Source organism: Mobula birostris, chromosome 9 (genome assembly GCF_030028105.1).
Source record: "Mobula birostris isolate sMobBir1 chromosome 9, sMobBir1.hap1, whole genome shotgun sequence".
Classification (NCBI taxonomy): Eukaryota; Metazoa; Chordata; class Chondrichthyes; order Myliobatiformes; family Myliobatidae; genus Mobula; species Mobula birostris.
In genome coordinates this window covers 125,890,382-125,916,350 of record NC_092378.1, presented here as the reverse complement: position 1 = coordinate 125,916,350, position 25,969 = coordinate 125,890,382, and the positions used below count along the sequence as shown (strand labels likewise).

The 25,969-nt window shown below is 41.4% G+C and overlaps 1 protein-coding gene across 1 annotated transcript in view; it reads left to right on the top strand.

The window, feature by feature from the left end:
* Nucleotides 1-25,969, top strand: part of rgs11 (regulator of G protein signaling 11) — a 172,504-nt gene that overhangs the window by 18,906 nt on the left and 127,629 nt on the right. The window contains exon 3 of the mRNA XM_072267311.1: nucleotides 7,803-7,853. Coding sequence (XP_072123412.1) covers nucleotides 7,803-7,853 — 51 coding nt within the window. The remainder of the gene's footprint in view (nucleotides 1-7,802; nucleotides 7,854-25,969) is intronic.

The window sequence follows — 25,969 nt, the reverse complement described above, 5'->3', positions numbered from 1 at the left end:
ATTCTCTTAATTGAAGGGCAGTGATTGTGAATGACAGAAAATTAGGGGATGGTGTTGATAATGGAGGTTATTATGGCTTACAGGAGGATCTTAATCAGTTATGGAATTGGACTGAGCAGTGGTAAATAGATTTCAATTTAAATATGCGTAGGTTGATGCATTTTAGAAAGCCAAATGGCATTGAGCGTATTCTATGCACTGGGCTTCTCCGCGGATTGTCACCTTGTCGTGGTGGAGAAGCTTGTGTGGTCCTGTAATCCCGAGAGCAATGCTGTCTGGATCTGTGTTCCTGGTAGGGTCACCCATGACGGTAAGGTCGAGGGTGAGGTCCCTGACAAAGAACAATCCAACCAAGACCTCAGCGGTGGAACAGGCGGATGAAGTTACTTCGAACTCAACGGCTGTGAAGGCGGATGAAGGCTGCAACAAATCCATCAGCTCCAATTGTCGTGGTTTCCATGCCACTGGAATCGGTTGGTTGATTTGTGAAATATTGTGTGCTTCTTGGAGTGCAGCATCAAGTACATGTTAATCAAATACACGAACAGGTGTCTTTGCTCTGTGGGCCACTTCTTCAGAATGAAGGCCATCATCCTTGACCTCGAGGGATAGCCACGACGACGACGATGCACTGGGGAATGTAAAGGAATAGAGGGTCCTTGGAGAACAAGCACATACTGTAGTTCATTGAAAGCAGCATTACAGGGAGGCAGGTTGGTGGAAAAATATTTTAAGTATGCTGACTTTCATTCTGGGCCTTAAATAAAAGAATTTGGACTATTGCAGTTGTAAAAGTTGTAGGGAAGGCTGCAGTTGAAATACTGTTTACAGTTTTGGTCATCTTGTTATAGTTAAGACATGGTTAATCTAGAGTGATTAGAGAAAAGATTTACAAAGAGGTTGTCCGTACTAGAGGACTAGAGTTGTTCGGAAAAGTTGTCCTTTATTCCTTGGAACATGGGAGATTGAGGGTGATCTTGAGTGTTTAAATTTATGATGAACGTGGATAAAGTGGATGATACCCATTTTTCTTGGGGAGGGAAGTAGAAATGAAGGGGCCATAGATTTAGGTCATGAGCAAAAAGGTTTGAAACTTGAGGGGCAGCTTTTTCTACAGCAGGAGGTGAGTATATGGAACTAGCTGCCAGGAGATCTGGTTGAAGCAGGTACAACTATCATTTAAGAAGCACATGGATTGGTACGTGGAGGGGCAGGCCTTACAGGGACGTGGGCCGAAAGCATTAAGTTGGGACCGGCTGGATGGGCATAGTGGTCGGCATGGAGTCATTGGCCCAAAGAGCCTGTATCCATGTTATATTGCTCTGACTCTGAAGCCACTTGCCCAGGCTGTGGTAATGAAATTCTGGCTATGCAAAGAAAGGAAACATACAGAAAAGAAACTGTGGGTCAGAGATGGAACATAACAAAGACGTTAGTGATGGATTGCTGACACACCCAATGCAGTGTCACCCAGAGAGGGCACCACACCTGCCTCCTTTGCTGTGCCAGGGTTGCTCCCAAGGGGCTATGTCTGAGCATTTCCACTGAAGACCTCAGGAGAGGAGGTGATGGGAAAATCATAGTTCTTATTCAATTCGTAACAAATTAGAAATTTTCCTTACAATGTTTCATTGGAATTAATTGCACTGCACCAAAATGTGCTTTAATGCAGTAGTGTTTGATCACTTCGTGCTAAATTTTCTCCATTGTTCTGGACAACACAAAACATTTCCCCTCTGAAATGGATGTCTGCAGCTTCAAGGCATAGTACAGATTTGAACCCACAGCCCCCATGGCATCTGTTTAAACTGCAAATGTGGACTCCTGTTGTGACAACCTACCTATTAAATCCTTGGAATCAGAATCAGAATCCTTTATTATCGCCAAGTATGTGGACAAATACAGGGAATTTGATGCCGGTTTCCCTGAGCTCTCGCTGTACGAAATCAAAAGCAAACAAAACAATAGTGCAAATAACTGTGAACTTTATACAACTAAGTATACCTGTGTATGTACAGGTGGACTTTGCATATAATAAACTAAAATTCAAGTGTTCATAAGACTGATGGCATACGGAAAGAAACTGTTCTTGTACCTATTTGTCCTGGCATACAGTGATCTAAAGTGCCTACCAGAAGGAAGGAGTTGGAACAGGTGATGTCCAGGGTGTGATGGGTCTACAATGATGCTGCTTGCTCGCTTCCTGACTCTAGATGCATATAAGTCCTGGATCGAGGGCAGCTTCACGCCAGTAATTCTTTCCGCAGCCCTGACGGTTCTTTGGAGTCTATTCTTGTCTTGTTTGGTAGCTGATCCAAACCAGACAGCGATGGATGAACAGAGAACAGACTGGATTATTCCTGAGTAGAATTGAATCAGCAGCTGCTGAGGCAGGTTGTACTTCCTGAGTTGATGTAGGAAATACAACCTCTGCTGAGCCTTTTTGATAAGAGTGTCCGCGTTGGGTGTCCACTTCAGGTCCTGGGAGATTGTGACACCCAGAAACCTGAAGGTCTCCACAGCAGACACAATACTGTTGGGTATTGTGACTGGGGGGAGTATTGGGGGGCTCCTCCTGAAGTCCACTGTCATCTCCACAGTCTTGAGCGTATTTAGCTCCAGATTGTTCTGACCACACCAGAGGGCCAGCCGTTCCACCACCCTACTGTATGCAGGCTCATCAGCATCTCGGATAACGCCAATGACAGTTGTGTCGTCTGCAAACTTCAGGAGTTTAACAGATGGATCCTGTGAGGTGCAGTCATTAGTGTAAAGGGAGAAGAGCGGTGGGGAGAGCACACATCCCTGGGGGCACCGGTACTAATTGTCCAGGTGCTAGAAATGATGCTCCCCAGCCTCACTTGCTGCACTCTGTCAGTCAAGAAGCTTGTGATCCACTGACAGATGGCAGGGGAGACAGTGAGCTGGGTGAGTTTGGAGTGGAGGATTTCTGGGCCGATGGTGTTGAACGCCGAGCTGAAGTCAACAAACGGGACCCTCGCAGAAGTTCGTGGATTGTCGAGGTGTTGTAGTATGTAATGCAGTCCCATGTTGACTGCATCATCCACTGACCTACTTGCCCGATAAGCAAACTGCAGGGGGTCCAGCAGGGGGCCTGTGATGTCCTTCAGGTGAGCCAACACTAGTCTCTCAAAGGACTTCATGACCACAGATGTCAAGGCAACAGGCCTGTAGTCATTTAGTCCCTCGACAGTGGATTTCTTAGGGACTAGAATGATAATGGAGCGCTTGAAGCAATGAGGGACTTCACACAGCTCCAGTGATCTACTGAAGATCAGTGTGTAGATGGGGGCCAGCTGATCAGCACAGGCCTTCAGGCAGGAGGGTGACAGGCCGTCTGGGCCTGGCGCTTTCCTGGTCTTCTGCGTCCAGAACAGCTGACTCGCCTCCCTCTCATAGATCCTGAGTGCAGGTACAAGAGGGTTGAAGTGAAGGGGGATAGGGGGAGCAGCATTAGGGAATGTACACCACAGTAGAGTGTATGAGAGCTGGCAACAGTCTGTGACTAGAATCATTCACTTTAAGACATAGTGATGAAACTTCCAGGTCTTTCAATACCTAGGGTACTGATTGCATTTTTTATTATTGCAATGCAGAAACTCTCATGTGCTGCTCAGCAGAGCAGGTTGTGATGGTGCCTATCAGAGGTGCTACCCTCTGCGTTGCTCCTTCCATCAGTAGCTCCTACTATCACTAGTGCTTTGTAGGGAGCACTCTTCTTTGCACTGTAGCCCAGTGTTGTTCAATAGAAATTGCTGATAAGTGAGAGTTGCTATTACACATCTTATGCACTTGCTGTTAATTCAGTTAAATCTAACCTCTGTTAATGTACTGAAAGATCTGTCATCATTTAGCACAAAACTTAACTTTGTATTCAGTAAGTTACTAAATAAATATATTTATTGTGTGTGTGTGTGTGTGTGTGTGTGTGTGTGTGTGTGTGTGTGTGTGTGTTCATTCCAGCTCCTGTACCACATTGGTGATAGGAATGCGAAGAGGGCATGTGCTGAGTGATAGGGGTCCTTAATGAGGGATGCTACATTTTGAGGCTTCACCTTCTGAAGGTATTGTTGATGCTGGGGAACTAGTGCCCATGATGGAACTGGCTGACTACAAGTTCCTGCAGCTTTTTCTAATCCAGTACGGTAGCCCTTCCATGCCAGATGGTGATGCAACCAGTTAGAATGCTCTCCACGATACATGTGTAGAAATTTGCGACAGTCTTTGGTACTTGTTGATTAGAACTGGGCTATGATTGAATTGCACACTGAATAAACAGCAGCAGCCTGACATGGGTATTGCTGTTGTCCAGCTGATCCAAGGCCAGTGAGATTGCATCTGCTGTAGACCTATTTTGGCAAAGACAAATTGCAATGAGTCCAGCTCCTTGGGTAAGAGTTGATTCTAGCCATGACCAACCTCTCAAAGCACTTCATGGTAGATGTGAGTGTAACTGGGCGATGGTCATTGAAGCTTCCCCTGCTCTTGGGCAGTGGTATGATTGTCACACTTTTGAAGCAGGAGGGAAACTTCGACAGTGAGAGATCGAAGATGTCCTTGAATACTACCACCTGCTGATTGGCACAGGTTTTCAGGGCTTTGCCAGGTACACCATCAGGGCCTGATGCCTTGAGGGTTCTCCCTCTTGGAAAAATGTTTTGATGTCGGTCTCTGAGACAGATCAAAGAGTCACCAGATGCTGCAGGCATTTGCACAGGTGTAGTTTTATTTTTTTAAACCATGAGCTTATCTGGAAGTGAAGCATCACAGCCATTCATGATCTTGGGTTTTACTTTTTAGGAAATAATGACCTGCAAACCCTGCCAAAGCCAACGTACATCTGATTCTGTCTCTAACTTCAATCAGAATTGTCCTTTTGCTCTTAAAAAAGCCTTTTGTAGATCATACCCGAACTACTTGTACAGTTCTGGATCACCAGCCTTGAATGCCACAGACCTAGCCCTCAGCAGACTACAAATCTCCTGGTTCATCCATAGCTTTGGTTTGGTTATGTCTGGTATGTTCTCAAAGGTGCGCACTCGTGCACACAGGTCTTGAAGTCAGTGACAACTGTGATCTATTTGTTTAGGTTCAAAGATGAATCCCTGAATTCCACAGGTGGTATGTTGTTGGTAGTTCAGAGGTTTCGAATTGGCCTAGTTGAAATACCTGTAGTAATCAGGAAGACATCAGAGTGCGCTGTTTTATGACTGCTGATTATGGTGCACAGTGTCTCCTGGCTTCTATTTTCTTAAAGGGCAACTGTGCTTGTGGTTTGCATCTGCTGTCCAGGGTTAGTCGATTTCTGAGTATCAATAGATTTTGTTTAAATCTTCAAACGATGTTGCTTATTGAAGTACCCATGGCTGTCACTGGATCTCAGCTGCAGTGGTCTGAAATGGGAATATTTAGTGATTCCCATTGGAACTGCGTGCAAAACGACGCCACTTATTGGTACCATCTGAAGGAAGGCCTGACGTGATCAGACACAACCAACACAAAGTTGATGGCACAATTTAGTGATGCACAATTTAATTCCAATGAAAAATTGTAAAAGAATTTTTTTCATTTTTTCTGTCTTGCGCAAGGAATACAAATTCTGCATCCTCTGTGCTTTTGACCCAGCAGGACTCCAGGCCTGTGCAGTGGTGTAGGATGCACACTGAACACTGCTTCCAGGATTTTATCCACACAAGTAGGCTTTGAGTGTCTGAGGCCTCTTCAGGGTAACTTAAGAGTTCTGTCAGCACATGGACTATTTGGTCTCCTTAAGTAATGTGCTCTGTGTCTGCTGTCCCACAGGCACCTTTCACCCCATTTCACCACCAGCAGCACCTCAATTGATCGTGCCTCATTAATCCTCATTTGGCCACAGTTGATGCAGTCTTTCCACCAACATACCAACTCCCCTTGTGATTGGACTCAATTAGTATCATTCTACATATCACTGAGTTTCTCTGGACTCTTCCAAACATGAGTCTAGCAGGTACATGGGGACCTAGGAGCAATGTTGGGAACATTGTGAACTTGAAGTGGAAGTGGTGGACTTGCTGCTTATTGACTCTGGACTTATTAATTATTGAATCATTGCACTTGAATCAAGACGATTACAGAAATGTAAAGCTATCAAATCCATTTTTCCAGGTTTTATATAATAACTTTAATCTGTGTAGTTAAGGATATTTGGTGATCATCTCGGGTTGAGAGATAAATATTTGGAAATAATAAGGTTCGTCCATCATCATCGATGAAGACCTCAACTCCATTAGTACTTTTTAAGAGGTCGAGTTGCTAGCTCAACGCTCAATTCAGCATGGATGGAGAGCATGCAAGGGAGCCAGCCAGATTCGAACTCGGGACCTCTCACCCGGAAGTCCAGTGCTGATGCCACTATGCCACCAGCCAGCTGGTGGTGTCAAGACTAGCGCATGATTTGGATTTAAGTGAGGGAGAGTTGTGCAGCGTCAGTCTCTCTCTCTTCCCAATTCCCATCTGGATCCAGTGGCAAGACAAGAGTCGAGACGGCTGGAGATGGGACTAGGTGCAATGGATGACCAGGGCGTCTCCTGTGTCTTGTCGTGCTCTACACATTCCACGACGCCTGCAAAGACCGCTTTCTTGACTGTTGGATCTTCCATTGGTCTCGTCCGCTCAATCCGCCAGAGTCTGTCTTCACGTGCTGAGATAGACAACTCCCTATCTCACCGAGGGTTTGAGACCCGTCGGCTACCCTCACCTGGTTTAGCCGGCTTGTCGAAGCTGTTGCCCGGGGTGTGGCCGCTGTTGCATGCAAACAGCTACGAGGAGCCACAGGTGAGAGCTGAGTGCTGGGTGGAGACCCAAGGTGGACTATAACCACCTTGAAAAGGACGGGACATGTTTCCCCCACCAGAGGTGCTACCCTTTCCCTGACACCCCATACACCCCATTGGAAATAGCATAAGTGGCATTTCACTTGTTGGATTATGAATCTTTTTGAAGTCATTTTTATTTACAGATGCAGCATCTTAACTGGCCCAATGAACCGGCACTACAAAGTGTGACCAGTTATCTCCTAACTTGTAAGTCTTTGGAATGTGAGAGGAAACCAGAGCACCCATGGAAACCCATAAGCTCAGAAGGAAAGCCTATAAACTCCTTACAGTGACTGTGTCGAACCTGGGTCGCAAGCAGTGTAATAAAGTTATGCTAACTGCTCTGCTACTGTGACAGTCAAATTCTCCAGCCTGTGGGCTAAAGATGTCCATTTGTTGTGTATATTCAACACTGATGCTAAGATGATCAATATAGAGGGGTAGTGTGAGAACTTTTAGATGTTGTAGAGGAACAGTCATGATTTTATTGAATGGCAAAGTAAAACTGGAGAACCTTGTAGCCTGCTGCTGCTCCAGTATCTCAATTTCTGGTCATTTCTGAGCAATGAAGAATGCTTAACCATTTGTCTACATAATTATCTCCCCTGCTCAAGGTTGGGGGAGGTTTGTGATCAGTTTTGTAGATCTCAGATGCTGTTGCTGAAGACCAATCTTTGGTCTTGGCTTTGTGAAATTAACCCCCAATAATGCTCTTAATAAAGTGCCCAAGGGATATCAATGTAAGTAATGCAACTCCTGGCATTGTAACATTTAAGTGGGTCTTATAAGACACAAGTCAGAGTTCCAAAGGCAATTGCAATGAACTCTAACTGGATATATCCTAAATAAATGATTTAATATTTAATGTTTAAAACTACCTTTTATAAATTCCAAGTTCATTCTGAAAATCATTTTATTATTTTTCAGGAAATGATATTTTTCAATGGCTTCTTCAAAATGTTTCCGCAACTGAAGAAGGTAATTGAAGCTGCTTTTTTTGAATTTGATTCATCACTTTCATGAAAAAAAAACTGGTCTAGAAACTGATCACATTGGGTAATGGCCAACTTTTCATCTTTGTTAAAAGAAACCTGTATGTTGCAAGTATTACTTCGCTCAGGAAAATATCTTAGGATGGTTGATGCAACAGAATAATTGTAGATTTAGATATATCAAGTGATAGTAAATGCTGGTGTGTTTTACTTCCAGATGTGTTTATGATAGTGTTTGGGTTATAGAGAAGACATCAAGTACCTTTGCTTTGAGACATAAGATTAAAATTAATCTGTACATTGTTCGGTAGCTGGGAAAACTACATAGAATAGAAAGCCACAACAGCAGTATATTAAGGCAACAAATAAGTGGAAGTACAGTCTAGGATAGACATAACATTTATCTTCCTGTGCAGCATTGTAAGCAAGTTAGTTTTCTCCTTGACTTGGAATTTCCCAGTAGTTTTAGTTCACTTTTGCTTGTTGTCCCCTTGCTTTGATATCCACACTTCCTTTGAGTAGACCTTTGCTACGTTTCTGTCCTGTGCATTGGCTGATGTATGTCCAATGAAATTATCAGTGTACGGAATCTACAATTTGTAGGAAATTCAGGATTGATGTGTTGCTAAAGTCAGAGTGAGAGGTAGTGTAATATCATAATTACCTTTTTAAAGATTGTCTCTTTGGTCAACAGAATCATTTGTAATGTTGATAAGATTATACACCTGAAAGATCTAAAATGGATGGATAATTGTAACAGCTTATCAATCTGATACAGGAACACGGCAATTGCTATGTCTTCTGTCTAATTAGACAGCAGTGGGCTGTTGTTCTATGCATGGTGGCCTTATTTCAATTACTCTTACTGAAATTATGCAGCTGAAGTTGTTGTTCCTCAAAGTGAAATAAAATCATATTTTGCATATTTTACTTATAAAACTTGGCATATGACCCTGCCTTGATTGCCCTGCCAGGAGCACACAGGATGATGCTGTTCAAGTCAATATACCTTTTGGAGCTTTGCAGGAAAAAAAATGACTGTTGCCTGTCCTTGGTCTTTAAGACTGTGTCTTCTTAATAGCTTAAGACTGTCTCTTGCCTGCCATTTCTTATCTTCATTTTTTTTTCCATCAGCCTTGCTCCTTCACTTGTTAACACACTGAATTCTTGCTTGGGATTTGGTTCAGGAGGTCCCAGTAAATCATCAATACTTAACTACGTATTACTTGTATGTGATATGATTGGAAATTAATCCTGAGCAAGAATTCTGATTTGGTTTTCCACTTTATAACTTTGGGATGCCATAGACAAATGTGATCAACCAAGCATCCTGTTGATGACTACTAGCTTGCCATAGAAATTTCAGGTCTTCGTCTGTTAAGCCACCTGGTGACACTTGATATGACAGATTCTTCCCATTACTTCAAATTCAAGATATTTATGCTGTACCAATAGGTTTCCTGATCATCTTCCCTCACTGTCTAAACCAGAGGTTCCCAATCTGGGATCCACAGATCCTTCTGTTAATGTTAGGGGTCCATGGCATTATTTTTTAAAAAAAAGGTTGTTAACCCCTGGTCTAAATGATGAGGTGCCAATGAATTGGCACTGGTGTTTATCATCCTAACATTTGAATAGAACTATTTAACAGCAATATTTTCTCAGGACATTTTGGCCTTTTACGATTATAGGAATCTTGCCTAAATCCCCTATTGTGAAAGTCCTCTTCATTTATAAACCTGCATGAATACTGATGTCAGTCTAAGCATTGATTCCCTACATGACCAATTACTTGACTAAATCAAGCTGGTAGTATTTGAATAATTTATACTATCGCCACAGTGAGATAATACTACATGCAAATTAAGAAGTTGATTTATCCTAGTATTCTGTACCCATTTATCTGGAACATTATCTGTCATTACTATTGACCTACTTCTGCTATCGATTGGAAAAATGGAGATAATCGGATTTTGAGTATACTACAATTTACAGTTATGAGCATTTATAAGTATTAAAGACTAATCCAGGAACAGATGCTCTAGAAGTGATTGTTGGTGGTTTCAGAATTTATTTTGATTGGATCTTGGATAAAATGGGAATCAACCTAAGCTTGCCATGAGACTTATTGCTCATTCATGAGAGAAATTCAATAGGGTCAAGAGATTAACACAAAAATAGCGTAATACTAGTGAAGAAATATGTTTACAGACAATAACACAGGAAAATATAGTTAATGCTGAGAAAAATAGTGGACAAAAGAATTAAAATATTGGAGGCAAATCATGCCTCACTTGTTTTCTGGTGAAGACATGAGGAGAATAGTGTGGGTAACACCATTATGAAAGTATTTTGTTGAAAACCTATGCCATTCACAAGCTACTCAAGGGAGAATGGCAGCATGGATACTAAGTTGTCAATATGACAGAAATCTTGTGGTTTAAAAAAAATTGTACTTCAAAGCATTTGTCCAAAGCCATTTTTCTTTGTAATCTGTATTAAAGGTCCGTAATTGGATACGTTGGCACTTAGTTTTGAAGTTTGTAAATGCCACAAAACTCAGAACTATGGCAACAATGAGAATAATTCCTCAGGAGGGCCTAGACAAATTGGTTCCATGTAGAATAAGACTGGTGAAATTGGCAGAGAATTTGTGCATATCTATGAAGACAGATGGAAGACACTAAAGCATCTTGTTAATAGTAAAAAAAAATCAAGGGACAGATGGGAGAGAGGAACTAAAAAATCACTGGAGAAGTGTTCTGAGGCAAACTAATGAAACTTGAGGCAACTAGCCAATGAACATAAATGAATGAGCTTAATTGTGCAAGCAATATTTGTGATCTTCCAAAATTCCCCAGGCTTTAGGAAGGTCTCAGTGAACTGGAAAACTGCAAATGTAATGACTTTATCCAAAGAAGGAAGAAGACAAACTAGGAAACAAAAGACCAGCTGGCCTGATAGGTGAATGAGAAAATCCTAGAATCTTTCAGAAGTGCATTGAGAAAATCATAATTCCATTGAGCAGAATCGACAATGCACTTTGGAAGGGACATCATTCCTGATGAATATTAGTGTTCTTTAAGGAAGAAACAAGTTGGGTGAATAAAAGGGCATTGGTAAAGGGATCAGCTGAAGAACTTCAATGCTCTGTTCAATGTGCTAAAACAGTTGAAGATTGGCTGTTGATTACCTTGCCATATAACAGTAACAATTTGTGGGATAGAGCATAATATATTAGCTTTGATAGAGGACTGGCAAATGAGTAACAAAAAAAGGCAAATGAGTAATTTTCAGATTGGCAGGCTGTAATTATAAGTTGTCACAGGTATTAGTGCTGAAGCTTCTACTACTTACAGTCCATATTAATCACTTCGATTAAGGGATCTTGTGAATTGTAGCAGCACACCTAAAATACTGGAGGAACTCAGCAGACCAGGCAGCATCTGAGGAACAGTCAACGTTTCAGGCTGACATTCTTCAGCCTGAAAAGTCGACTGTACTCTTTTTTTTTTCCATAGATGCTGCCTGGCCTGCTGAGTTCCTCCAGTATTTTGTGTCTGTTGCTTGGATTTCTAGCATCTACAGATTCTCTTTTATTTGTGAACTGTAGCCAAATTTTCTGAGCATGAAAGGAATAAGTGGGAAAATGAGTTGTGAGGAGTAATCAAAGAATCTATAAAGGGATATGGATTGGGCAAATGGGCAAAAATGTGGCAGTTGGATTATGTGTGGAAATAAAGGTTATCCATTTTGGACAAACAGAAGAACAGTCTATTAATCATGTGGAGAAAAAATACTATAGTTCTTTAGTACAGAAGAAACAGGATGTCCTTGGATATGAAACACAGTTGGTATGCACGTACAGCAAGTAAGTGGAAGGCATGGGAATATTGAGCTTCATTGCAAAAGGGCTGGGCTATAACTTAGCTTGCTACAACAGTACAGAGTATTTTCAAGATCATATTTGGAGTACTGCATTCGGATTTGGTTTCCTATTTAAGGAAAAATTTCACTTGGATTGCATAGTTCATTAAATGATTACTGCAAAAGATTTTTTTTAAATAAAGCAACAATTTAGGCTTTTATTCGCTGGAGTTAGGAAGATTTTGAGAAGGCTTTAAGTCTGTTGCTGGAAAGATATTTTTCCTCATGATAAAGTTGAGAATTTGAGAAGTCACCCATTTATAGTGAAATGAATAAGAAATTTTGCTCTGGTGAATAAAAGCAAAATTATACTAATCAATTGTACCACAAGTTAAGGATCACTGGAATAATTGTGTTCAGTTCAGTGCATGGTAATGCAGAAGGGTGGAGAGCATATTTAATGCAATAGTGTGAAGAATGAGATAATTTGGTGTATGTGGTGAAATTAGCAAGAGTGTGATCATGTTCCAACAGTCCGGAACCACCAGCAACGAAGAGAAGATTTGATTTGGTTGTGTGCAAAATTATTACCATTGAGAAAATAAATAATGATGAACTGTGAACAAAGATTAGCAGGAAAGGCTGAAGAGATGTGTGTGCTTGATTTTTTAAAATTTTTATTGCCAAATTTTTTTAATGTTCTCAAATACAATACTTGAACATGGCAATTCTGTAATTGGAAAATGAGTAAGATAATCTCTTGGTTTTTCCAAAATGGTATCATGAACACACTTGACCAAAATGACTTATTTCACTGTTAAGTTGTTTTCTGATTCTGCTACTGAACTGAAGTAGAGTTTATTACCATGTGCACTGGTACAGTGAGGTACACTACAATGAAATGCTTGCAACAGCATAACAGGCACACAGGTATAGATAGCAAACAGAATATAAATTATACATATAATGGGTAAAATGCTCTTTTTGCAGTAAGTTCTAAATTTTGCACAAAGGCATAATTGGAGAGGTCTCTGGTGGTACAAGATGTGATCCATTGTTGAGGTAGGGTTAGAATTGTCCAAGTAGGTTCAAGAATCTGGTGGTTGTAAGAAATTCCTGAACCCAGTGGTGTGGGACTTCAAATTTCTATAACTCTTCTTGCTGCCGCCATCAGGTAGGAATAATGAGCCAGGTAGATCAAAGTCTCTTTGGAGGCTTTGCTGTTGTTTGCATAGTGGTGGAGGGAGGGGTTTTAGTGCTTTTGTAGGTGCAAGTGAGGGCGGGGTCAATGCTTGCTACTGCTTGTACATGGGAGAGGGGTCTTTATGTTTCTGTCATTCGTTCTTTGACATTTTTCCTGTTTCGTGAATGTCTGTGAAAAGTAAGAATTCTGGACTGTATACTGTTTGCATTCTCAGAATTGAATCACTGGTGGGGAATCTTGATACTGCCAACTTGAGGTAGCACTTCCCGTAGATGCTGAGGTTGTTGATGAGAGCTATGCCCATGATAGACCATTCCATGTCAACACCTCTCTGCTGCCTTTTGCATTTCTGTGCTTTGGGATTCTAGCAAATTTCTACAAATGTAGCTAACTTGGTTACATCACTGTCTGCTATGGAGGGGCCACTGTAGAGTATTGTAAACTCAGCCAGCTCCATCATGGGCACTAGCCACCCAAGCATTTAGAACATCTTAAAAAGATGATGCCTCATAAAGACAACATCCATCATTGAGGACCCCAATCATCCAGGACAAGTATTCTCATTTCTAGCATCAGAAAGCATGTACATAAAGGCACACAACATTTTAGGTATAGCTTCTTTCTCTCCACCATCAGATATTTTTGAACAATCCCTGAATACTATCTCAATTTTCACCTCTTTTTAGATAATTTTTTAGGTAATTCGTTCTTTTTGCACCTCTTGGAGCAGGTGTGACCTGTACAAAAAGTATGGGTTGCACTTGAATCTGAGGGGAGCCAATATCCTGGTGGAGAGGTTTGTTACAGCTATTGGGAGAGTTTAAACCAGAGTTGCTGGGGGGTGGGAACCAAACTGAAGAGATGAGGAAAGAGGCGGTTGGCTCACACATAGAGAAAGCTTGGAGACAGTGCAAGAGGGATGATGGGCAGGTGATAGAGAAGGGATGCGCTCAGACCGATGGTTTGAGATGTGTCTATTTTAATGCAAGGAGTATTATGAATAAAGCGGATGAGCTTAGAACATGGATTAGTACTTGGAGCTATGATGTTGTGGCTGTTACAGAGACTTGGATGGTTCAGGGGCAGGAATGGCTACTTAAAGTGCCAGGCTTTAGGTGTTTCAGCAAGGACAGGGAGGGAGGCAAAAGAGGTGGGAGGCGTGGCACTGTTGATCAGAGATAGTGTCACGGCTGCAGAAAAGGAGGAAGTCATGGAGGGATTGTCCACTGTGTGTGTGGGTGGAAGTTAGGAACAGGAAGGGGTCAATAACTCTACTGGGTTTGTTTTTAATAGACCACCCAATAGTAACAGGGACGTCAAGGAGCAGATAGGGAGACAGATTCTGGAAAGGTGTAATAATAACAGGGTTGTCATGGTGGGAGCTTTTAATTTTCCAAATAATGATTGGCATCTCCCTTGAGCAAGGGGTTTAGATGGTGTGGAGCTCGTTAGTTATGTTCAGAAAGGTTTCTTGACACAGTATGTAGATAAGCCTACAAGAGGAGAGACTGTACTTGATGTGGTATTGGGAAATGAACTTGTCATATCTTTCAGTGGGAGAGCATTTTGGAGATAGAATTATGATCACTATCTCCTTTACCATAGCATTGGAGAGGGATAGGAACAGACAACTTAGGAAAGCGTTCAGTTGGAGTAAGGGAAATATGAGGCTATCAGGCAGGAACTTGGAAGCATAAATTGGGAACAAATGTTCTCAGGGAAATGTATGGAAGAAATGTGGCAAATGTTCAGGGGATATTTGCGTGGAGTTCTGCATAGGTACATTCCAATGAGATGGAAAGGATGGTAGGGTACAGGAACCGTGGTGTACAAAGGCTGTTGTAAGTCTCGTCAAGAAGAAAATAAAAGCTTGCGAAGTTTTTTTAAAAAACTAGGTAATGATAGAGATCTAGAAGATTATAAGGCTAGCAGGAAGGAGCTTAAGAATGAAATCAGGAGAGCCAAAGGGGGCCATGGGAAGGCCTTGGCTAACAGGATTAAAGAAAACCCCAAGGCATTCAATATTCACTATGGAAAAGCAGCTTGGCGATTGTAGGGATAACTTGCAGCAGATTGAAAAGCTTGAGCATGTAGATATTGGGAAAGAGGATGTGCTGGAGCTTTTGGAAAGCAAGTTACTGGGACCAGACAATGTGTACCCCAGGCTACTGTGGGAGGTGAAGGACAAGATTGCTGAGCCTCTGGCAATGATCTTTGCTTCTGTAATAGGGACAGGAGAGGTTTCGGAGGATTGCAGATGTTGTTCCCTTATTCAAGAAAGGGAGTAGAGATAGCCCAGGAAATTATAGGCATTATAGAAATTATGAGTCTTACTTCAGTGGTTGGTAAGTTGATGGAAAAGATCCTGAGAGGCAAGATTTATGAACATTTGGAGAATCATAATATGATTAGGAATAGTCAGCATGGCTTTGTCAAAGGCAGGTTGTGCCTTATGAGACTGGTTGAATTTTTTTGAGAATGTGACTAAACACATTGATGAGGGTAGAGCAGTAGATGTAGTGTGTGTGGATTTCATCAAGGCATTTGACAAGGTACCCCATGCAAGGCTTATTGATAAAGTAAGGAGGCATGGGATCCAAGGGGACATTGCTTTGTGGATCCAGAACTGCCTTTCCCACAGAAGGCAAAGAGTGATTGTAAATGTGTCATATTCTGCACAGAGGTTGGTGACCAGTGGTGTGCCTCAGGAATCTTTCTGGGACCCCTACTCTTTGTGATTTTTATAACTGACCTAGATAGGGAAGGGGAAGGATGGGTTAGTAAATTTGCTGATGACACAAATGTTGGGGGTGTTGTGGATAGTGCCATCAGAGGTTGCAGCGAGATATCGATAGGATGCAAAACTGGGCTGAGAAGTTGCAGATGGAGTTCAACCCAGATAAATCTGAGGAGGTTCATTTTGGTAGGTCAAATATGATTGCAGAATATAGTATTAATGGTAAGACTCTTGGCAGTTTGGAGAATCAGAGGGATCTTGGGGTGCAAGTCCATAGGACACTCAAAGCTACTAGGCAGGTTGACTCTGTGGTTAAGAAGTCATGCGGTGTATTGGCTTTCATCAACCATGGGATTGAGTTTAGGAGCCGAGAGGTAATGTTGCGGCTATATAGGACCCTGCTCAGACCCCACTTGGAGTACTGTGCTCAGTTCTGGACACCTCACTATAGGAAGGATATGGAAACCATAGAAAGGGTGTAGAGGAGATTTACAAGGATGTTGCCTGGATTGATGAGCATGCCTTATGAGAATAGCTTGAGTGAACTCGGCCTTTTCTCCTTGGAGCAACAGAGGATGAGAGGTGACTTGATAGAGGTGTATAAGATGATGAGAGGCATTGATCTTTTGGCTAGTCAGAGGCTTTTTCCCAGAGTGAAATGGCTGACACGAGGGCACAACTTTTAAATGCGTGGAAGTAGGTACAGAGGAGATGTTACGATTAAGTTTTTACGCAGAGAGCGGTGAGTGCGTGGAATAGGCTGCCGGCAATGGTGGTGGAGGCGGATACGGTATGGTCTTTTCAGAGACGCCTGAATAGTTACATGGAGCTTAGAAAAATAGAGGGCTATGTGTAGTCCTTGGTAATTTCTAAGGTAGGGACATGTTTAGCACAGCTTTGTGGGTTGAAGGGCCTGTATTGTGCTGTAGGCTTTCTATCTATCAATTCTAACAAGTGTACACAGTTGATTCTGGTTAATTGTGACACATCAGGGCCAGTACATTTTGGCCTAATTAATTGGCTGCCCCAGTTAGCCCAAGTTTCATGGAAATTGTTTTAAGAAGTGTGTTTTTAAAAACTACAATATAACTCAGTAGCAAGTAACATACTTAAATGAAATGTAGAACAAATTAGCACACTATCAATGCTACTTTTGTACTAAAAAAACTATTAGATACAAATAGTTATTGTCAGAGGAATTCATCTAGTGTACACAATGAACAAAATCAGCACAAAAACCTGGTATAGATACTTTGTAATAGATTCCATTCATTTAGTGTTATCAATGAATGCATTCTCCATCTTTTTCATTTTAACATTCAAAATGATAATCAATACCTTCATAATTCTTGTTGAAGTAATGAATCTTTTAAATTTTCATTCCTGGCCATTTCTAGAATCTCCAAACCTGAATGCTTGAAACTGCTGTGAGAAAAACAGTTCTGAACTTTTACTGCTTACTTCTCACCAAATATCAGTGACAAAAATGACTACTTTTTGAACACAAACACATGCAACTGGTGTTTTTTTTAAGTTTGCTCTTAGCATGTAGAGTCTAATGGCCATGCAAGTGAGCATAACTGAAGCTAGTTGGAATCTGTTCAGCAAGTCTCCTGTCCCAATGCAGCATAGTGTCACAAATAAACAAAGGGAATCCCAGCAATTTTCTTGATTGGCTTTTGTTTTTTTAAGAGTTGTCCCAAATAAGCAGCTGCACTGATTAACCAATGGCCCAATTAACAGGAATCCAGTGTGTGCGTCATATGATGGGTAACAAAATGGAGAGACCTTGAAATAGCATCTGCTTTTGACCGATTATGGTGAAAGGCAAATTGAAGGAGATCCAGATAATTTGAGGCTGGAGTTGGTTTGTGCCATAACCAAAATAAAGCTCTTCATTGCATTGGATTGGATGTTAATGCTCCTGGATGGTAGTCATTGAGGCAGGTCACCGCGCAGTACTTATGCACCAACACTATAAGATACCCTTTTGAATCAGATGGGAGCCTCAGAATTTGAAGATGTCCTTGATTGCGCAGACCAACTGGCTGGAATAGATCTTCATTGCTTGGCTCGGTATGCCGTCTGGGCTGGGTTCTCTTAGTGAGTTCACCCTCTTGAATGATGTCCTGATTTTGGCCTCCCAGTCAGATTTCACTCCCTTCTGAAGAGGTGGGGAGTTATATAGGTGGTGATTCAAAGTGTGCCTAAAAGGCATTGAGCTCATCTAGAAATGAAGTGCCATTATCACTTGTGCTACAAGTTTTTGCTTTGCAGGAAGTGATGACATGCATGTTCTGCCACATCAGCCCAAAGCCTTGCCATCTCATTTAATGAAAATAACCGATTGACAGTGACCTGTGATAAGTATTCAAGCAGCAAAAGTCAAAAGATCTTCAAAAAGTGATGCCTGACAAAGGTGGCATCCATCATTAAGGACTCCCATCACTCAGTACGTGCCCTCTTCTCGTTGCTACCATCAGGGGAGGAGGTACGGGAGCCTGAAGAGAGACACAGGTTTAGGAACAACCTCTTCTTTCTCCTCACCCCCCCCACCCCCGCCACCCCGGCCATCAAGTTTCTTAATGGACAATGAACCACCCAAGTACACTGCCTCACTTTTTTTTTCTCTTTTGCACTATTGTTTAATTTAGTTTGTCTGTATAATTTATAGTCTTTGTTATTGTTTTGTGCTATACTGCCACAAAACAAAATTTCATGATGTATGCCAGTGATATTAAATCTGACTCTTTGATATTGCAAACCTTTTCATTAAACATAATGTTTAAATGAAAGGTGTGACTAAGGACTTTCGAATGGTAACCTACCTCTGTTTACACTTGCCTTCTGCAAGGGCACTGCCTTTAGTTACCATTTAACTCAAATTGTTGCCTCTCTTTAACCCAGTTAGGATGTACCCAGCATAATTGGTATAGAAGTTTCAATGCAGGAACTGAACAGAAGGTGCAGATTAATTTCTGTTTTCCTTCTGCTGTGCACACACGCTATTTGGGAGCGGGAAACTTACAATAACATAGGAAGTGTTTCTGTCGCCTATATAATTTCCTCGGTGATCAGGGAAGGAAAAGGTGAGTCATTCCAAAATAACTCTTTCTAATGTCTGATGAAGCTGAGTGTTTCTCCAAAACACTCATCCCCTGAGCAGCAATAATGAACACCGAGCACTAGTTTAATTAATAACTGGCAGGAATTAATCACCTCTGTTAGACAGCCAAGCTTGGAATTTAATAACAGGAAAAATATCGCTGGAACTGAATTGACCTTCATAGGTCTGTTACTCAATTTAATCATATAATACATATTTTTTCCATTGTGAAGCTGTTCAGCCCATCACGTTGATGCCAGCTCTTGGGATATCAGATTTCCCCCCACCTATCTTAATTGTCTTTCAGTGCATAAAGTTCCCCAATGTGGTTAAAAAATGCTGCATAAAAATTCTTTGATGGTAACTGACCTCATCTGTGAGAAATCTAAGATCAATTACCTTAAGCGCAGACACGAAATCTGCAGATGCTGGAAATTCAAGCAACACACGCAAAAAAATACTGGTGAACGCAGCATCTCTTACTATCTCCTCTTTCGGTTAGTCCTGATGAAGGGTCCCGGCCTGAAACGTCGACTCTACCTCTTCCTATAGATGCTGCCTGGCCTGCTGTGTTCACCAGCATTTTTTCTGTGTGTTGCTTCAATTACCTTCAATTACCAAAATAACAGCCATTATTTTGACATGGCTGTTAGAGCAGAAATCTGAAACTTCCATTTTAACTTTTGACATTTAATTGTACTGCATGCCCAATGCAGTTATGAACAAAAATTGTCCTATTATAATTCATGGCAAAATGATAGATGCATTTCTGGCTATGCATTTTGACCCAGGTAAAGGTCACAAAGGCAGGGCAAATAATTCTGTTTAGTTAAATAAGGATTTAAAGGATACTTTGAAATGGCCCAATGTACTGAAATATAGTTAAATTATCTATATTTAACTTTCTCACCCAAGGGAATGAATGTTACTGAACTAGAATTGAAGCTTTTGTTATTCTGATCATTTGAGATTTCTTTCCACGATTAAAAGACTTGGCAGTGGCAGTTGGTTCCTTTATGGTTCGGCAGAAATCATTTATTTTCTACTGCAAACACTTGAATTCTAATCTCACTTAAAGCTTCTACATGTTACATGAGAGTTGGTGACCAAGTACACAATACCCAAGAAAATCACTGAAGTGAAAATGACTATGCCCAGGAGATAGCACCTTCACTGTACCTAATTTTAAACATGTTTTTAGAAAAACCTAGACTATTGCATTTGTGGAAATTTTGTGGCTTATTTTTGTTTATATAACATTGCCTTCATCCTGTTAGCTGGAGGCTCACACATCAGCTGCAATCTTAACAAATGGGTCTGCAGAAAACCCAACTCAGTGCAGATGAAACTGCAGCATCGTCCAACAATTTTTTTTAGTCTTTTCCATCGTAATGCTGCACCTTGCCTCCAGCTCAATATTAAGTGGGATTTTTACAAATGCTGGTTGTCAAATTAAAATACAACGGGTTCTTAATTGAGACATTTCGGGACCACTACATTTTGGACCAACTATGTGGCTGTTCTAATAGCCGAAGTTTTATAGAAATAGTTAAAAATGTATTTTTCAAAAAAAAGACTACTGTTTAACCGAGTAACAAAATATGTATTTAAGTGAAATACTGAAAAATTGGAACACTACCTATAACAACTACAGTACTATAAAACTTAGTTCCTAATAGTTATCGATGGAAGAATTCATCCAATGTATACGGCTGTGTACTTTTGGCTGTAAATGAAAAAAATCTGCTGATACACCTTATGCAGATAATGGACTGGTGCCTTACAAAGCATCTTCTAAATCTTAAATTTTCATCACAACATTCAAGATGATTGCTGATACTTTAAAGTTATTTGTAGTTCCTAACTTGAAGCAGTGAAATTAAGTTTTCATTCCCGGCTGTTTCTGGCATCTCCAAGCAAAGCTGCTTAAAATCAATAAGCAAAACAGTTCAGCATTGTCTTGGTGCTTATTTCTCACTATCAGTGACAAACATCACTGCTTTTTGAATGTAAACCGTGCAACTGACACTATTTAAATACTGTTTGCTCTGAACATGGCATAGTGTCTAACATCCACACAGGTGTATGCAACTGAAATCAGTTTTAAAAACTGTTCATCAGCAAACTCATGTCCTATTTAAGTGGCATAGTGTCCCAAATATAACCATATAGCAATTACAGCACGGAAACAGGCCATCTCGGCCCTTCTAGTCCGTGCTGAACTCTTACTCTCACCTATTCCCACCGACCTGCACTCAGCCCATAACCCTCTATTCCTTTCCTGTCCATATATCGATCCAATTTAACTTTAAATGACAACATCGAACCTGCCTCAACCACTTCTGCTGGAAGCTCGTTCCACACAGCTACCACTCTCTGAGTAAAGAAGTTCCCCCTCATGTTACCCCTAAACTTTTGCCCTTTAACTCTCAACTCATGTCCTCTTGTTTGAATCTCCCCCACTCTCAATGGAAAAAGCCTATCCCCCCTCATAATTTTTAATACCTCTATCAAGTCCCCTGTCAACCCTTTACACTCCAAAGAATAAAGACTCAACTTGTTCAATCTTTCTCTGTAACTTCGGTGATGAAACCCAGGTAACATTCTAATAAATCTTCTCTGTTCTGTACTCTATTTTGTTGACATCTTTCCTATAATTCAGTGACCAGGACTGTACGCACAATACTCCAAATTTGGCCTTACCAATGCCTTGTACAATTTCAACTTTACATCCCAACTCCTATACTCAATGCTCTGATTTATAAAGGCCAGCATACCAAAAGCTTTCTTCACCACCCTATCCACATGAGATTCCACCTTCAGGGAACTATGCACCATTATTCCTAGATCCCTCTGTTCTATTGCATTCTTCAATGCCCTACCATTTACCACGTATGTCCTATTTTGATTAGTCCTACCAAAATGTAACACCTCACATATATCAGCATTAAACTCCATCTGCCATCTTTCAGCCCACTCTTCTAACTGGCCTAAATCTCTCTGCAAGCTTTGAAAACCTACTTCATTATCCACAACTCCACCTATCTTAGTATCATCTGCCTAGTTATTAATCCAATTTACCACCCCATCATCCAGATCATTAATGTATATGACAAACAACATTGGACCCAGATCGCTGAGGCACACCACTAGTCACCGGCCTCCAATCTGATAAACAGTTATCCACCACTGCTCTCTGGCATCTCCCATCCAGCAACTGCTGAATCCATTTTACTACTTCAATATTAATACCTAACGATTGAACCTTCCTAACTAACCTTCCGCGTGGAACCTTGTCAAAGGCCTTACAGAAGTCCCTATAGACAACATCCACCGCTTTACCCTCGTCAACTTTCCTAGTAACCTCTTGAAAAAATTCAATAAAATTTGTCAAACATGACCTTCCATGCACAAATCCATGTTGACTGTTCCTAATCAGGCCCTGCCTATCCAGATAATTATATATACCATTTCTAAGAATACTTTCCATCAATTTATCCACCACGGACGTCAAACTCACAGGCTGATAATTGCTAGGTTTACTCTTAGAACCTTTTTAAACAATGGAACAACATGAGGAATACGCCAATCCTCCGGCACCACCCCCGTTTCTAATGACATTTGAAATATTTTTGTCAGAGCCCCTGCTATTTCCACACTAACTTCCCTCATGGTCCTAGGGAATATCCTGTCAGGACCTGGAGACTTAATCCACTTTTATATTCCTTAGAAGTGCCAGTACTTCCTCTTCTTTAATCGTCATAGTTTCCATAACTACCCTACCTGTTTCCCTTATCTTACACAATTCAGTATCCTCTGCTTAGTGAATACAGAAGAAAAGAAATTGTTCAGAATCTCCCCCATCTCTTTTGGCTCCATACATAGCTGTCCACTCTGATTCTCTAAGGGACCAATTTTATCCCTCACTTTTTTTTTTGAAACCGTTTGGATTTATTTTTGCCTGACTTGCCAAAGCAACCTCATATCTTCCTTTAGCTTTTCTAATTTCTCTCTTAAGATTCTTTTTACATACTTTATATTCCTCGAGCACCTCATTTACTCCATGCTGTCTATATTTATTGTAGATATCTCTCTTTTTCCAAACCAAGTTTCCAATATCCCTTGAAAACCATGGCTCTCTCAAACTTTTAACCTTTCCTTTCAACCTAACAGGAACATAAAGATTCTGTACCCTCAAAATTTCACCTTTAAATGGCCTCCATTTCTCTATTACATCCTTCCCATAAAACAAATTGTCCCAATCCACTCCTTCTAAATCCTTTTGCATCTCTTCAAAGTTAGCCTTTCTCCAATCAAAAATCTCAACCCTGGGTCCATTCCTATCCTTCTCCATAATTATATTGAAACAATTGCATTGCGATCACTGGACCTGAAGTGCTCCCCAGCACAAACCTCCGTCACCTGACCTATCTCATTCCCTAACAGGAGATCCAACACTGCCCCTTCTCTAGTTGGTACCTCTATGTATTGCTGCAAAAAACTATCCTGCATGCATTTTACAAACTCCAAACCACCAAGCCCTTTTACAGTATGGACTTCCCAGTCTAGGTGTGGAAAATTAAAATCTCCCACAATCACAACCTTGAGCTTACTACAGATATCTTCTATCTCCTTACAGATTTGCTCCTCCAATTTTCGCTCCCCATTTGGTGGTCTATAATACACCCCCATAAGTGTTACTACACCTTTCCCATTCCTTAATTCCACCCAAATAGCCTCCCTAGACGAGCCCGCTAATCTATCCTGCCAGAGCACCACTGTAATATTTTCTCTGACAAGCAATGCAACACCTCTCCCTCTTGTCCCTCTGATTCTATCACACCTAAAGCAATTAAATCCAGGAATATTTAGTTGCCAATCACACCCCTCCTGTAACCATGTTTCACTAATAGCCAGCACATCATACTTCCAGGTATCAATCCATGCTTTAAGCTCATCCACCTTTCTTGTAATGCTCCTAGCATTAAAATAAATGCATTTAAGTAATTTTCTTCCTCTTACTTTCTGTTTATCACTAATGGTGCAAACAACTTTACTATTTAATTTTTCTTCTTTCTCCCCTACATCTGTTCCTACACTCTGGTTCTCCTCCCCCCTTGTATCTAGTTTAAATCCACTGGAGCCTCTCTAGCAAACCTACCTGCAAGAATATTTGCCCCCTCCAGTTCAGATTTAAACCATCCCACCGGAACAGGTCCCACCTGCCCTGGAAAACTGCCCAATTATCTGTAAATCTGAAGCCCTTCCTCCTGCACCATGTCTTCAGCCACGTGTTAATCTATGCTATCTTACTATTTCAAGTCCGCCTGCACGTGGCACTGGTAGCAATCCTGAGATTGCTATCCTGGAAGTCCTGTCCTTTAACTTGGCACCTAACTCCCTAAACTCACCTTTCAGGACCTCCTCACTCTTCCTACCCATGTCATTGGTCCCTACATGGACCATGACATCCGGCTGCTCAACCTCCCTCTTGAGAATACTGAGAACTCGATCCGAGATATCGCAGACCCTGGCACCAGGGAGACAACAGGTTATCCGGGTTTCTCGATCTCTTCCACAGAACTTCTTATCTGTCCCCCTAACTATCAAATCTCCTATCACTATTGCTCTCCTCTTTTCCCTCCTTCCCTTCTGAGCTGAGGGTCCCGTCTCCGTGCCAGAGGCGCAACCACTGCAACTTGTCCCTGGTAGGCCGAACCCATCAACAGTATCCAAAACGATGTACTTATTATTGGTTGAAACAGCCACAGTGGTGCCCTGCTCATTCTGTCTATTCCCCTTCCTTCTCCTGACAGTCACCCAGCTACCTGTCTCCTGACTCTTAAGGGTGACTATCTCCCTGTAACTCCTGTTTATTTCTGCCTCTGCCTCCCAAATGATCCGAAGTTCATCCAGCTCCAGTGCCAGTTCCCTAACTTGGTTTGTTAGGAGCTGCAGCTGGATGCACCTTTTACAGGTGTAGTCATCAGGGACGATTATGCTCGCCCTGACTTCCCACATCCTGCAAAAGGAGCACTCAACTGCCCTAACTGCTGCCTCCATTACCTACTCTTAAGGTAATTAGATTTATTAAAGGAACTTACCCAGCATTACCTCACTTGGAGTGAAGCTCTTCCTCAGCCTCTGCTCGCCGAAGCCTCAGGAGCCAAAGCCATGCTTTTTTTTGATCAATTTTTTTTTCTTTAAGAGATGTCTCAAATAAGCAATTGCCCTGATTAACCGATGGCCCAATTAACTGGCATCCACTGTATTACTTACTACAGCCAAAACAAAAATCTAACTACTTTCTTGACAACACTGGCCTTGCAATCCTCAACCTGATACAAAGGGTCCAACAATTCATGATAATTACCAGTAATTGAAAATGAGAGAAACCACAGATATATAGGAAACAATAATGGAATATGCTGGAACCACTTAGCAGGTCAGCAGCATCTGAAAATAGAAATAGTTCTAACATTTTAAAGTTGAAAGTAAAATTTATTATCAGGGTACATGCATGTCACCACATAGACTCCTGAGATTCTTTCTCTTGTGGGTATTATTGGCAAATCTGGAACAGTAACTGTAACCGGATCAATGAACAACAAACTGTGCAAATGCAAATATAAATAGATAGCAATAAATGATGAGTGCATGAAAGAACAAGGTAAACAATCCTTAAAGTGCGATCATTCATTGCGGGAACACTAGAAATAGAATGCGTGTAGTTATCACCTTTTCTTGAAGAGCCTGATGGTTGGGAGGTCGAAACTGTTCTTGAACCTGGTGATGTGAGTCCTGAGCAACCTGTATCTTGATGGCAGCAGTAAGGGAAAGAACATGGCAAGAAGATAGCATGAGAGAGGGACAAGGGGATGGGAAATGGTGAAGGGGAGGGGGGTGGAGGCGTTACTGGAAGTTTGAGAAATCGATGTTCATTCCATCAGGTTGGAGGCTACCCAAACAGAATATAAAGTGTTTTTCCCTTAACCTAAGTGTGGCCTTATCCTGGCGGTGGAGGAAGCTATAGATAGACATATGGGAATGGAAAATGGAATTAAAATGGGTGGCCACTGGGCGATCCCGCTTGTTCTGGCGGACAGAGCATAGGTGTGTGGCAAAGGGGTCTCACCAATATACAAGAAGCCACACCAGGAGCACCGAACACAGTATATGACCCCAACT